A 16,308-nucleotide genomic window follows, 5' to 3' on the forward strand; every position below is an offset into this window, starting at 1 on the left:
GGCCGGGGGTTGAACCGGCACTGAGGTGCCTGCAGCTAGCTCACAGTGCTGCATCCTAGCCCGTTGTGACACCTGGGTGGGTCCACAACCAGGGAGGGTAGGTCCCCCACCACCAGTTCTCCCTATTTTTATTTACTGGCTTATAATAGGTAACATGTACCCAGTAGAGAATTCAAAGATAATAAAAGGTTTCAGTGTAAAGAAGTTTCCCCACTTTTACCTTCAACTGTTCAGCTCTCCTTTAGACATGCTACCAAAGATCCATCTCCTAACCTCTCAGATGATACATTCATATACTAGCATGCACTAACTATGAGTTAGTGAGTTTTCCTTTAACAAAATAGCATTATAATATACACATTTTCTAATGTCCCCTTCTGAGGGACAGTAGATGTTTTAAGTCTCTTTTACTATACCAGTAATGTTGCAATAAATATAATGGTGGGTGCCATTTTGCATATGTTGAAGTATATCTGTAAGATAAATTTCTGTAAGTCTCACACATCATAAAAGGATAAAAGGAGACTGTCTTGTTTTCAAATTCTTAAAAAAAAATACACCTTTTATAAAATCATTCCTTAATATTACAAACTTTAAAACAGTTAAGTCAAAACAAACCAAAATTTTAGTCACTGAGTTGCTTAAGTGAATTTCATTTAATAGATGTTTGTGAAGAATATCCCTGGTCTAGAAGTGTTAATTTCTCAAAATGTACTTCATGGAACCCTTGGGATGCAGAGAGATTGGTATAAATTATTACTACATTAGCCAATGAAGGAGAGGGTGGGATAAAAGGGGGAAGAGAGAGAGAAGATACTTAGTATTCATACTATTCACTTCTGATTTAGAAGTAAACACCAGTGAATTGTTTCAAGAGCACTATTTCATTAGAATATATTTTCGTTGAACACTGTTTCAAAAAGGTAAAAGTACCTACTTGCCAAAACCAAATGATTTGTTTGCTGTTTCTTGTATAATGTCGATATACAGTATTTCTCTGCCAGTCTGTCAAGTCCACCTCCTGCATGCCACACAACATAACCTGGGATATAAACACAGCATCACATCAAAGATAGATTTAGCAAAGAAAATAACATCATATGGATGAAATTTGCTAATGCACAGTGATGTGCAGGCCCAATTATTAAGACTATATGCAGTACAAGTAAGCAAATTCAAAAAAAAATTTGTGGCAATTTAGGATACAGCATTCTTAGGTACTTTATTTTATTTATGGCTATTGACCTCAAACTTAAATCAATTAGAATTGACCTTTTCTCGTTTTCAAACGATTTATTTACTTATGAATACAAGAACTGAAGCACAGGCCAGAGGTTTGAGTGTGGAGGGTGAGAGGATTCACCAGAGTGGGGACAGAACAGGCAGACTGACTGAAATACACTGCTGAAGGGAGCAGCGGGGATCAGGAGATGTCTGCTGCACCATGAGGATCACTCCCTGGCCAGGGATTAAACTCATGCTGCAGTGACTGCAGATAGCTTCCTAGTGCTATCTGCACTAGAATAAAAGTAGACTCTGAGGCTTTCAAGTCCTTACAAAAAGATGCAACTTTTGTAACATCATTCTTTGAGTTGCTTGAGTTAGTTTAATGTAATGTTTATGAAGAATGTCCCTGGTCTAGAAATGTTTTAAATGCAACACCAGGGAGATCCCTGAATTAACTGTTTTTCAATAAAAATATTAGCTATCTGAAAAATTATTTGCCAATCTCAAAAAGAGACATTTAAAGTATCACTATTAGTGTGCTATCAAAGTTTATCTTTTTTGTTGATACTTTTCTATTCCTAGTATAGTAGGAGTTTTTATAAAGAATGACTATTATATCTTTTTAAAGGTTCAACAGATTTGACCCGGGAAGAGTGACATTATTACAAATAACAATTATCTTAAATGATATGAATACTCATTATTGTATCATTCATGGGTAGGAGAGACATTAAATGTGAGTGCAAAAGAACAGCCTAGAAGTAAAAATCAAAACAAGGCAAAGCCAAACAAAAAATCTGCTTTCTCACAGCTCTGTATTCTGTGCTAAAGGGTGGAACAATTAGGGTATTTAGTTTCTTTATATGTAAAAGAAAATTATATGGCCAAACTATTTCATGGGATTTTCTGTGAACCCTGACCATATTACCAAGGACTGAAAGTATGCACCTGCTCAGGGCCCTTGCAATTTACTGTGTTCCCTCTCTGCTTATTGTTGGACTCTCATCATATTATCCCTCTTTTGTAGGGTGGGCTGACTCTGAGTCTTAATCATGGGTATGAAATATTTTAGTTGCATGCAATTTTGAAGATAAAATTGTTTAAATTTTCTTTGGATTCTAATAAAATCTGTGATTAAAAAATTATTAAGAGTATCTTCTAGTCTGTTTTAATGTCTTTCTGCTCATTGTGTAAAGAAGCTGTTAAGATATAGTAACCAATTTTGTCAAGAGTCTAAGCATCAGTCAAGAGTCCCGACTATCATATACTTTGTATCTCTGAGTTGTCAGAGGCAAATTTCTATACAGGACTACTGTATAAAATTAAAAATGCTATTTTTTCACATGTACATTTGATTACATAAATGAACAGATATCTTAATGAGGGACCCTTAACAGAGTCTCCTTTAGATGACAAAATGTTAAGCAACTGTGCCAAAAGCATGTGGCTATGCTGAGGAGTATCCCAATGCTTGTGTATGGAGAGGATGACTCAGAAATAACAATAACTTATAAACAGGGGAAATACCCACAAGTGGCTACCACAAAAACAAAGCCTGAAAACAAAAAGTACTGGCAAAGAGAGAGAGAAAGTGGAACCCTTGTTTAGTATTGGTGGGAATGTAATACGGTGCAAAGGTTATGGAAAATAATGGGGTAGTTCTCCAAACACTAAAAATAGAATTATGTGAGCCAACAATGCCACTCTTGGGTAGCACATATGTATAATGGAATATTAATATGCTTTTTAAAAGGAAGGAAATTCTAACATCTGCTATAATAGGAGCAAACTGTGAGGACAATAAGCTACGTGAAATAAACCAGTCCCAGTAAGGCAAATGTAGTATGATTCCATTTATATGAGATATCAAGAATAATTAAATTCATAGAAGCAGAAAATAGAATTGTTGTATGGGACTGAGGGTAAGGGAAAATGGGAACATGTTTAATGAGCAGAGTTTCAAGTTTGCAAAATGAAAAAGTTCTAGAGAACTTGTACAAAAAAGAGAATATACTCAACATAACTGTACACTTTAAAGTGGTTTAAGTTGGTACATTTGATGTGTATTTTACCACATACCAAATTTATGCTATAATTAAGTCTAAATATACTTAAGAGCATTAAAAACTCAACTTAAGTCTGATTTTGGGGATCAATCACTACTAAGGGAGGATTTCAAAGTCCCTAAATAAATAAAGCTGCAATAATTCTTGAGGATTACGAACAGCTGACTCTGCAGGATGATTCTGTGCCCATGACACGTTATTCAAAGATCTTAATGCAAGACCCTCACCCAGTACACTGAAATACCCCTAAACATTTGAAAGGATTAGAGGATGAGAGGATTTAAAACTATTCATCTTTCCTTAAAAACAGGTCCTTCTCCCCTTATTCTTCCTTATAGTAACATAAGAGCCTAACCTCCAATTCTTTTTCATCAAAGTACTGTAGCCACTGAAGAGGAACAACTTCATTAAAACCATCAAGGAAAGCTTTGGTCTGTTCTTGTACTCCTCGAGAAAAACGCCATTCTGTCATTAAACTGGAAAAAAAAGATGGTATTTAAAAGTAGGTAATTTTGTGGTGGTAAAAAGCTTGGAAGCATCAAGTACTTCATCTAAATAAACCAATAATACACTAACATGTTTTGGTATCAGTTCTAGCATGTTAGTAGTTATATAAAAAATGATTTTCAAAATAGGAGATTCTTGTGAATGAGACAGCAAATTCTAACACTAATTATTTCCTTTTCATTTTTTTTTTTTTACAGATTTATTTATGCATATAGAACTGGGGTACAGGTCAGAGGTGCAAGGGTGGTAGAGGATTCACCAGAGACAACATGGAGAGCAGAACAGGCAGATCGACGAAGTACACTGCTGAGGGGAGCAGTGGGCTAGACAGGAGTGGTCTGCCGTGCCAACTGGATCACCTCCAGGGCTGGTATCTATCTCATGCTGAAGTGGCTGCAGCTAGCTTGCAGTGCTGTGCTTTAGACTGCTGAGCCACCAGGAAGGGCCTATTTCCTTTCTAAAAATAACTAAACATCATGTACTGAGATGTGAGAGGATGGCTCCCCTTCCATTAAAACGTGCCGACTGAGAACTCTGACTTGAAACCTTCCACAGCAAATTGTGTTGATAACACAAAGTGACAATTTGTTGAGGGACCATGTGTTTATGTAAGTTTATGGTTCTTCTGTTTGAGAAAACTTAAAAGCTGGAAACTAGTTTCTTGTATGCTGATTTATTAGAGGATGTTAAAGTTTCCTGACCAGAAAAGAAGAAATAACTATGGAAAACATTTTGAGAAAATACATAAAGCAGCTGTAGTGTAGGGAAGAATGAATAAAAGAGAAATAAGAAAATTTTGTCAGTGACACAAAATCTCTACCAGGAGTTTCTCAAAGGATCCCTTGTAGAGGAAAAACATATGGTATACCTGATGAGAAGTTACCAGCATCAATTGGTGTAGGAAAATCAATTTATCCATGTTCCTCCCATTTCTAACTCCTTGTGTCCTAGCAAAAGTTTACCTGTAATTTTTTGAGGCAAACCTTTCATCCTGCTGCCTAAAAAGTTTTCATCAGTTACTAACCACCTTTTGCCCTATGCTGTCAATTCTGCCTCCCTACTCTATTTGTCTACAAGATGCCTAGACTATTTTGTTCCAAAGCCTCTTTCTCCAACCAGTATCTCTCTTAAGTCACTCTCCTCTCAACACTTTTACACTGCTAGTGGGAAGGCAAACTGGTCCATCCACTATGGAAACTGTGTGGAGGACACTCAAATTATTAAAAATGGATCTACTATGTGACCCAGCAATTCTACTCCTAGGAATCTACCCAAAGGACACAAAAACATTAATTCAAAAGGAAACCTGCACTTCTATGTTCACTGCAGCACTATTTACAGATACGGAAACAACCTAAATGCCTAAAACCAGATGATCAAGAAGATAATGGCATATATAGTCACCTATCAAAAAGAAACTCATGCCATTTGTGGCAACTTGGATGGAACTGGAAAGGATTATGCTCATTGAAATAAGGAAAAAGAAAAATAGCAGATGGTTTTACTTACTGCAGGAATATAAGTAAACCAAACCCGGGGGGGTGGGGGGGGGGACTTGTAGGCAAACTATAGAACTAAGACATACCACTGCGGATGGAGAGGGAAAGGGATCAAAAGGGAAAGGAAGAGCCCCATAGATCATAATGATGGTGATTTAGTGGTGGGAATTTTCAGGGAATTAGATCTGAGGGGAGAGATCAAACATTATACAAAAATGAAAACTGTAAGTCCATGGGAAAAAATTACTCTCCTCACCACCACCACTCATACCAAGAACACATTATACGCATTATCTGCTATCCATCCAAACTTTAAGCCATCACAATTTGGCTTTACCACCTCCCCACCAACCCAGAAAGAAAAAACTTCATAAAGGTCAATAAAGAACTTTGAATTGCCAGATCCAGTGTCCTTGTCTCAGTGTTCATGCTAAATAAAATTCCCTTCACATTAGACATTAACATTCCCAACTTAGGATTCTTCTCAGGTCTGACATTGCTGAGATGGCTCTGATTACTTAAATTAGCCTTCTAAAAGCAATTATGATCATCACATCTTTGTATGTTTTTGAAGATATCCAAACTAATATAAACTAATCTAATTCTGTTTCCCTCCCTTACAAAGATATCAGATAAGCTCTCAATTTCTAAAACCTAATTTATATATATATAATGTCACAAGAAGAAATGGCCTAAGTCATCCAAGCAGAATCAACAGCTTGCTTCCCAGATTGGATTCCAAAAACACTTAATACATCTTTTGACTATCATTTACTGAGGTTTTATTCTAGTCAAAAACAAAATATTACAACTGAAAAAGAATTTATCACAGAGTTTCAGAGCTAGATTTAAAAAAAAAAAAAGGTTAAAGTCTGTTATAATTGGATAAATTGAAACATCATTTAAATGTTAGGATCAGATATCAACTAACATAGTATGAACTATATAAGATTTTTAAAAAAAGGTTACCTTAATGCATAGTATGAAAACTAAAGTGGCAGACTATAACCTTTATTTTTTAAATATTTATGCATACAAGAACTAGGGTATAGGCCAGAGGTGCAGGTGGGTGAAAGGATTCATCAGACACAGTGGGGAGCAGGACAGACATATTGACTGAAATACACTGCCGAGGGTCAGGAGAGAGACATCTGCCACACCATGTGGGTCACCTCCACAGCCAATGGGAATTGAATTCACACTGAAGTGGCTGCAGACAACCTCACAGTGTTATGCTTTAACCTGCTGAGCCACCAGGGAGGGTCTGCAAACTATAAACTTTAAATGATGAAATTTTAAACTGTTTTTGATATCTTAAGCCACCGATGATGTTTTATAAAAGCTTAAGTAAACACTATTTAATAATCATTGTCAGATTTTGTGGAAAGCTTAAGGGTTAACAAAAAGAAGCCTAGACAATGCATCTTTGTGAGCATCTTTTCTTCAAAATGTAAATACTTTTTCCATTAAGTGCACACTGCATAGTAAAATTAAATAGAAATACCTGAGAGAATACAAAAATGAAGAAGCTCAGTTATTCCTAATTCCCCCATTCAGAGAAAGGTAGTTTCAGCAGGAAAATAGGGAAAAGAGACTTAAACTGTCATGCCAAGAAGGTAACATTAACTTAGTAAGCAGACACATTAATACAGGTTAAAAAGAAAGGATTGTTAGCATCTTTTGAAAAACACAACAATATCTATTAAATACCCTCCAACTTAAATAACTTCACTTTTTGGAAAATCTATCCACTAAAGACTGAAGCAGGAGGTTATATGGATTCAAACTAATGAAGGTTTCCTGATGATTTGTAAATGCTACCAGTTCCTTCCCAGAGAAGTTTGGATTGATCTGGCTGGCAAGTGGAAAGTATTTCTGAAGTTCAGGTATTACTTGAAGAGAAAACATTGATAGCATAGTAACACTATTTAGAGAAGCAGATTGAATAAAGAACTTCAGCAAATGAAGGATTTAGAAAAAGTAAAATCAGTGCAATGTGGAATCATGGAACTAAGAAAACAGCTTTAAAACTGAATGTGGTGTGCTGTTAAAAAGTAAGTTAAAAAGGGGAAAGTAAGTGAGTATAGGAAATGACCATTCTTAGACTGCTCATCAAATCTTGGCTCCAGACTCAGTTTTGCTATGATCTGAGGCTCCAGTCTTTGAAAAGCCCTTTTTTAATACCAGTATTAAGGTTTTTGATCAGAACAAAGGCAGAATACGTACAGCAAATAACAGGGAAAGCAAATGTCATGTACTCTTATTTCAAAAACAGTGATATTGTTGAGAACTTAAATGCATAAAACTGGCAGTAGACATTATCTCACTACATTTGGATTTTTAGTATAACTAAGATGAAGACTGACTAGAGAGAAAAATGACAGAAAACGATAAAGGGAATGACTGTGAAACGTCTTCCCAGAGATACAAATAGGATGAAATTAAGAATAGAGGAATTAACTCTAGCATATTCTAGGTGATCTAGAAATTAGATCATGGCACAGCAGACCTCTCCGGTCTTGCCTGCTGCTCTCCTATGCAGTGTATTTCAGTACATCTACCTGTTCTGCTCCCCACTTTGTCTCTGGTGAATCCTCTCACTTCCTGCACCTCTGGTCTACATCCCAGTTTTTATATGCATTAATAAAATACATCTTTAAAAAATTAATCACCTTACCCAATATATTCATCTTTGTTCTCCTCGGTCACCAGGATATTTGAACCTCCCAACTTCAGATCATGTGAAGTAACTTTTCCCAAAATCTCCATATCAACAGAAAAGTACATTTCTAAACCACATTCTTCAATGTTGTTGTCTCTGGATGATATAAATTATATGCATTTATTAAGAAGATACATAAATTGGTTTTAAAAAATGTCTTATTGAAAGATAAATCTTCAAACCTTATCCAGATAAGGGAGTTATAAAATTCAGTATCAATAGATTCCAAATCCTTAATGGTCAGTTTTTTACTTAGCATACGCTTGTAGAATGGTAAAGAGAAACCAGTATCAATAAACTTCCCATGGAAAAGTGCCTGCCAGAAAAAACAAAAAATTTACTTAAAAGTTTTTTTCAAAATAAGTTTTCTTACTTTAAGTAGGATAATAGAAATAAGGCTTTATAGGCAAAAAGAAAAAAAGAACCATTTAGAATTCTGCATAGATCATAGAAGTTAAATATTACATGAAATGCTACGTATAGGGCCTCCCTGGTGGTGCAAGGGTTAAAGTCTCAGTGCTATTAAACTATTGTCAGCCACTGTGTCATGAGTTTGCTCCCCAGCCAGGGAACTTATCCACACAGCACAGCAGATCTCTCCTGTCTTGCCTGCTGCTCCCCTCAGTAGTGTATTTCAGTAGATTGACATGTTCTGTTTCCCATTCTGTCTATGGTGACTCCTCTCACCCCCTGCATCTCTGGTCTATAACCCCAGTCTTATATGTATAAATAGTTAGTTAAAAAAAATGCTAAGTATAAAAAAAATTAAAGTGCTGAAACAAATCTATTTAATTGAGGCCAAATACATAGCTATATCACGTCCTACCAATAACTAAATTATAATGGCATAGGGGATTTGACCAAACCTCCATTGTTTCTAATTTTTATAAATTAAACTAACCTAACTGGATGTAGGAATGAAGGTGTTGTCTCAGGGCTTCCTATGCATGCATCTAAAACGATGACTCCTCCCTTATTTCTGCAAATGATTTCCAGGACTAACCCCACTGGCCTTCACTCCTATTCACAACAGCCCATGGAAGTGGGCCAGAACCCCTCAGTATCCTGACTCGCAGCACAACTGCCTGATCTGCAAATCTGATCTCACTTGTCATATGTGTCCAAACCATCTACTAATCCTAAAATTCATGATTCGTCATTAGCAAAATCCCCCATTTGCTCAACTCTCAAAGATGCTCTTTTTAGCACCTTGTTTTAACGCAAACTGGTGTTTTTTTTGAGAACTTAACTTTTTCTCCAGTCTTCTCAAATAAGAGGCTGTTTCTCTCGTATCTACCCCATGTCACCAGGCCTGGAAGTGAGGCAGTGCTGCTCATTATTACTGATAATCCCTCTCACTGCATCTGCCCCAGCCCTAAGGCTCATGCCACTACTAGTGGCTGACCCTACCCTTTGCCCTGTAGCAGGCATCCTAGAGCTCTGGGTTTCTCTACTCCTTCAATATAGTTTTTCTACATGAACCTTCTACTACTATCAATTAATTTTGGAGCTTTCAACATCCACATTAAGAATCCTTTTGCTACCCAAGGTGTTTAGAGCTTTCAGTGTTATTAGCCTTTACTCAGCCCAAAATTATCAACATCATACATTAGATACTGTCATTAGCTGTTAAAATCTTGATTTCAAACACCCCCTAACTTTGAGTTAACTGTTAAAGAGTATTAATAGTAACACTAGTGCTTTCTGACACTACTGGTATCTAAAAAGCAATCCACTGATCCTATTACCTCATCAAGGATTCTCAGCCCCCTCATGAAATTATTTCTTCCTTACTCAGTTTAGATTCCATCGTCAATCACTGAAAGTTACAACATGCATGCTTTCAAGCCCTGCTTCCCCATAATCTATTTCTGGAAAAATCTTAAACCTAACTAAATCCATTATCCTGCCTGTTCCTGGATAGTCAAACATGCTAGACATGTAGATACAACCATGCTGACTGGTTCATGACTAACAACCTCAAGTGGGAGCTTAGTGCTACTTAGTAATCCCTACTGCATTCGTTTACCCCTATTCCCAAATTCCCACTCCTCAAATACCTCTTTTCACCAGACTTTGAGGTAGAATTCTTGCTTTCTGTTTCACTGAGTAATCAAGAAACCAGCAAGAACTTTTATTCCATTGCATCTGCCTACTTCTAAAGTCTGAATCCATATACGATTAATACAGATAAACTATTACTTCTGTGTGACTAATCAGATCTCTTCCCTTCTACTCAAGGTCACTGTTTCCATATTCCTTAATCACTGCCCTCATCAAATCCTATCCTCCCTTATTTTATTGCCAGCTTGTTATCCCATTCTTGATTTCCTATTTACTTCTAGTTACTGACCAATTTCTCTCACATCTTTTATAGCAAATAAAAAAAAAGTTCATTTCTACTCCTGAATATCATCTAGCCAAATGAAATAGACACATCCCAGCCTAACTTGCTAAGGTGGGAAGCTTCAGCATCTGACAGCTGATCACATTTGAAACATATTTCTTCCCCTTTCTGCTAGAAACCATTCTTCTTTAATTCACTTCAGCTCTTTCCTTGGTTCCTTCTTATCACCAAACTTAAGTCCCTAAACTTCTCTAGCTATACTTAATTCCTTAAACTACCACATGATCTTTGAATGGCCTCTGTGTTCTGAGAACTCCCAAATGCCTACTTCTAACCTTTATATCCTCTCATCTCTGGACTTTTTTTTTTTTAATAAGATTTATTTATTTATTTATGTATACTGAACTGGGGTGTAGGCCAGAGGTGCAGGGACTGTGAGAGGATTCACCAGAGACAGAGTAGGGAGCAGAACAGGCAGAATGACGAAGTACACCACTGACGGGAGCAGCAGGTGAGATAGGAGAGGTCTGCCGCACCATGTGGGTCACCCCCAAGTCCAGGCTGAGAATAGAACTTATGCTGAAGTGGCTACAGCTAGCTTTGTAGTACTGTGCTTTAACCCACTGCACCACCAAGGAAAGCCCTCATCTCTGGACTTTTATAACCAACTATCTATCCTACATCTCATTCAGGCATCTCCAGTTATCATAAGCTTAAAAAAATTTACTCTTACCATTACCCTGTCATCTTAAGAAATGAAGACTATTGTCAGATACAGGTCATGAATTTTGGTATCATATTTGACTCACACCTTATATAAATGTTTAAAAAAAAATCCATCAGCTTTAACTTCAGAATATATCCAGAATCCAAACCACTTCTCACAACCTCTAATGCTATAGCAGTTAAGTCCAAGTCACTATTATCTCTCACCTGAGTTGCAAACAGTTTTTCCAGCTTCTACTCTTACTTTCCTCTGCCCCAATTATCTCTCTCCTACATAGTGGGAGAGTGAGTATAATAAAATCAAAATCAGATCATGTTATTTTTAGACCATGTCAGTCCCCTGGCTCAGCGCCCTTGAGATTCCTTAAGAACACACATAGCACCACTTACCCTCACCTCCTGCCACATTCTTTCCCACATATTCTGTAAGAGTCATGCTATTTTGTCTCACTGCTTCCTATGCCTAGAATGTTTTTCTCCAAGATATTTGTGGGATTCAACCACCAGTTTTGTTCATGCCTCTGTTCATGTGATATACATATATCAGTAGGCTCTTCTTTAATCATCCTCTATGAAAAAGTGAGTCATTATCCTCAGCACATAATTTTTATTCTCTCTCAAATAGAATTTAGACCCCTGTGAGCAAGGTTTATGAGTGTCTTCATGGTCTCATGCTTTCACATGATGATGCCATTTAGTGAGCTCCTAAGTATGTCCTAAATAAACAAATAATAAAGTATATATAAATGAATGCAAATAAATAAAGACCCATAAGAAGTTCTGCAAATGTCTGAAAAATGCCCAAAAAATCAATTAAGTGCAATTATTATACAACTAAGGTTTTTTTTTTTGTATATAACTGTAGTCAAGCTTTAGGCTTCTATTTATGAAATTAAATTATAAGATTAAACAGATATGTGAATAATCCTATTCATAATCTTGAATGAATATAGGTACTCAAAAATTAACTATATTTGATACTCTTTTGAAACAACTCCCTTAATATAAATAAGGACAACACATACAGTTGCTTCTAAACTACTTTTAAAATAGGGAAAATTTAAATGAGAGAATGAATAAAGAAATAACAAAGTTAAGACTCACCATAGCAATAAAACGACCAATGAAGCAGAAATATGAAAGATGGTCTGGATTAATGGTCGATGCTGGATTTATCTGCAGACAATAGTTGTTCTTGCCAGCATATTCAAATAAGCAATACATGGGGTTCAAAACTTCATGTGAAAGTAAGAAAAACCATTCTCTAAAAGAAAATAAAGTTATCTTTTAGCTATTGTCTGTAAGTGACCAAAAAAATCTCAAGTCCATGTGTCACATTTCTACCACATCATAATGTGTAAATCATCCCTCTTGCTCAACAGTCTTAAACAACTCTGCTAATTCCTTAGCTCTCCATTTAAGTCACTCACAATCTGACCCCTCCTTCAAAGTTACCCACAAGATGCCACCTTGCCAATCTATAAATTCAATCTATAAATTTCATACATAACACTTGTTTCTGTGCCATACTTTTGTTTGGGCATATCTCCCAAATTTCAATTTAGCATATATAAATCCCATTTTTTTCTTTCAAATCCAGTCTACTTTAGCAATTATTTGAAGCAATTTTCAGCATAACTGTATTAGTTATTGAATATTTAATGGTAATACTTCACAAATTTATTTTATGACTTCTCATCAAAAGTAAAAGCCATAACTTTATATGTATACACACACATAGTTTTCTTTTTTGCATTTTTTACTCCTAACAGGAGACTAGTACACAACAGGGTTTAATAAATATCTGCTGGTGACACTGAGATATGCAGCACTGTCACTATGGAACATATATAATTTTATTGCCAATGCATTACAAATAAAAAAATTTAGGGGTGAAAACTTTAAATATTGTAATGTGCATTCTCTAATTTTTTGCTAACTTACTGCTTTCTGCGTCATTTAAAAAATCCAACATATGAAACTTAGCTAGATTAAAAAAAATCAGTAATTTACAGAATGAAATAAAGACTCTGAGAGCAACTTCTTCTAACGCTGGGCTCTAGTGGTCAGTGACTACAATGTTTCTCTACAATGACCATATTTTCTTCTAAGTCACAATTCCCCAATGATCACTGTATCCCTGATAAAATTATCATCAGTTTTAAGGAAGACTTATTGCTTTTTTTTTTAATTACAGTTCTTAAGGTGAGTAGGTAGTGGGCCCTCCCTGGTGGTGCAGCATCTTAAAGTGCAGCACTGCGAAGCTGGCCAGGCCGCTTCAGTGCGAGTTTGATCCCCACCCCGGGGGTGATCCACATGGCACAGCAGACCTCTCCTGTCTCCCCCATTGCTCCACTCAGCAGTGTACTTCGTTGATCTGACTGTTCTGCTCTCCACTCTGACTATGGTGAATCTTCTCACTGCCCCTGCGCCTCTGGCTCGTACCCCAGTTTTGTGTGCATAAATAAATCTTAAAAAGAAAAAAGATGAGTAGAGATGGATACAGTAGTGAAAATAGTGTACAGTACTCTACAAGAGGAAGCAGTTACTTTAATTCAGTCAATTAATGCCATGAGAAGGTAGAAATGTGGATCTAAGTATTTTTAAAATGAAAATTAATGTTGCCAAGTAATTAAAAAAAATGAAAATCACAGTGGAAACCACTATTATGTGGCTAGATGTGACCTTACAGTCTACACACGCTTTTCTAAGGTTTTAAAATACAATCTTGACAACTGCCTGAAGCTACAGCAGCAGAAGTCCCTAAAACATAGTCAGTTAAGAAATGACTAAAAACAGTAATTCATAAAATTTAATACAGCCCCAATTAGTTAAACCAAGTCCACATCCAAGTTGTGATGAGACTGAATGCATTATTTCCTGAGTGAAAAGGACTGAGTATCACTAGATCAAGTGAGAATGGGTCTAGACACAAAAAAACAAGATATAAAATTTCTATTTACTATTTACTGAAGATTACGCTAGTAAACAATGGCTCAGAGAACACTGAATAAATTCAAAGAAATGACTATAACATAACATCTAACCAATACCCTGATACTGGCAGAAAAGAAGAGAAAATTCTCATTAGCAAAAGACAAAAAGAGTTTGTTTTTAACAAACCCTTCTTTATATACTTTCAATAAACTAGAGATTAAAAAATGAAACAACCGATGAGCTAGCAAAGCCTAGAGAAGAAAATGAAGAAAACAGTAAAACCGCTAATGAAAAAAAGAATCACATTAAAAGCAGCAAAATGTCAGGGGAGTTCTGCAAACAGTGACACTAAATAGGTTTGAGATAACTAAAAAAAAAAAAAGAAAGAAAGAAAAGAAAGATCACAGACATAAATGATCAGAGAAAAGATTACAGACACGAAAAGACTGACAGAGGCGGTTCCAAACCCATGACTGATGTTCCTGAAAAGAACTGAACAAATGGAACAGAGAAAATATTCAAAGACATGCTACCAGAGAATTTCTCTTAAATTAAGAAAGATCTTAAAATGTTCCTATAAAGAGATATAAAACAATCAATGAAGTTAATGAATTATAAGGAAAAGGGTACAGTGGCTATCGAGAGAAAAAAAGTTTCCTATAAGGATGTAGCTTACTACTTCAGTGTTAACATTCAATGCTAGAAGACAGGGAAGCAATGTCTATGGAGTTTTGGAAAAACTAGTGTTGTTCAAGTAATCTATATATAGTGAAGCTGTTGTTTATACACCAAAAGCAAGAGAACATTTTTCAAACATGCAAAGATGACAGGAATGAATCACCCTTCTAATATATAAATCAAAGAGAATCTGGAGTGAGATAATCCTGATTACTGACTGTATTAAAACCATTAAAATATAAAAATAAACTCATAGTCAAGGTAAAGGAAGGGTTCAGACAAGAATGTGAATGTTATTAAATAAGGTATGTAAAAATAACAGCATGTTTCGTTTCTTTTTAATGTCTGAAAATTTCTGAATTTTAGATAGATGTGATATGAACATTTTATAGTACAGGTCTGGTTTCTCTTCTGAAAAAGCTTTCTAAAAATGGCGTGGCAATGAAAATATGCTTATATAACAAAAACTGATAATCCCATGTATATTGAAGTGCTTCTACCAGGTGAGTCTGGGCCCCCATTTCTTTTTACCAGTTGGTACTAGAATTGTGATTTTGTAGTTCTGTAAAATTGTGAAATGTGAGTTGAAAAAAGACAGTTGTGTCTATTAAAAAAAGTTTAATTCTGTGAAAAAATTTAATTGACATTTTGCTAAACATATAAATTGTTTTCAAATTAGGTTTGGAAAAACAATTTTGAAAACTAAAAGAATTTTCCACAAATATTACTTCACAAGTGTATAATATTAATAATTGAAGAATACAGAAAGGTTTATTCTTAAAATCTGTCTGTATTAAAAATACAAATATAAAATCAACAACACTGTTCTAATAGCAAACAGTAAGAAGAAACCTTATACATGTGATGAATATTGTAAAATGTTGTGCAGTCATTAAATAGAATATTAGATTTATATATACTGATGTGTAAAGATGTCCATAATACATAAAATAGTATCAAGTTGCTCTATCACATTTTATGATTAAATCTGTTCTAAAAATAGTAAATATGTTCTACATCACACAAACTAACATATATATAGTAACATATATATCTATACACAGAGAAAGTGTAGGATAGCTGAGGTAGCAATGATAAGTACCTATGGTATTGTGCAAATAATTTTTGTTTAAAAAATATTTCCAGGGCCCTCCCTGGTGGTGCAGTGGGTTAAAGCACAGCACTGAGAACCTAAAGCCGACCCACCCGCAGTGGGTCACTCCCCTCAGCAGTGTACTTTGTCAGTCTGCCTGTTCTCCCCATTCTGTCTCTGGTGAATCCTCGCACTGCCCCTGCACCTGCATCTCTGGCCTATACCCCAGTTCTGTATGCAAAAATAAATAAACCTTAAAGAAAAAAATTTCCAGCTTCGTATTGAAAAAACACATGTTCTCAAGAATACACCCATTGCATACAGTGGAAACACACTTATTTCAAAGCAGCTATCTTTTATTTTACCTTGCTAGACCACCATAATCAAGTCCTTCTTCTCCTCTAAATATTACATATAGTCGTCTTCTCAAGTCATAGGGTTTTAATGCCATAATCTAATTGAAAAGAAGAGATATGTAAACACTCATACAGAGCACAAGTTTATTC

The 16,308-nt window shown here is 35.7% G+C and overlaps 1 protein-coding gene across 2 annotated transcripts in view; it reads right to left on the reverse strand.

Moving 5' to 3' along the window:
• WWP1 (WW domain containing E3 ubiquitin protein ligase 1) overlaps positions 1–16,308 on the reverse strand; it is a 72,081-nt gene that overhangs the window by 7,859 nt on the left and 47,914 nt on the right. For both annotated transcript variants that reach the window (XM_004679752.2, XM_012722969.1), the window contains exons 17-22: positions 16,168–16,256; positions 12,199–12,358; positions 8,204–8,337; positions 7,977–8,117; positions 3,649–3,769; positions 938–1,042 (exon numbers count right to left, since the gene is read on the reverse strand). In XM_004679752.2, coding sequence (XP_004679809.1) covers positions 938–1,042; positions 3,649–3,769; positions 7,977–8,117; positions 8,204–8,337; positions 12,199–12,358; positions 16,168–16,256 — 750 coding nt within the window. The remainder of the gene's footprint in view (positions 1–937; positions 1,043–3,648; positions 3,770–7,976; positions 8,118–8,203; positions 8,338–12,198; positions 12,359–16,167; positions 16,257–16,308) is intronic.

The sequence above is a fragment of the Condylura cristata genome, unplaced genomic scaffold (genome assembly GCF_000260355.1).
Source record: "Condylura cristata isolate star-nosed mole 26May11 unplaced genomic scaffold, ConCri1.0 scaffold00009, whole genome shotgun sequence".
NCBI classification, from domain to species: Eukaryota; Metazoa; Chordata; class Mammalia; order Eulipotyphla; family Talpidae; genus Condylura; species Condylura cristata.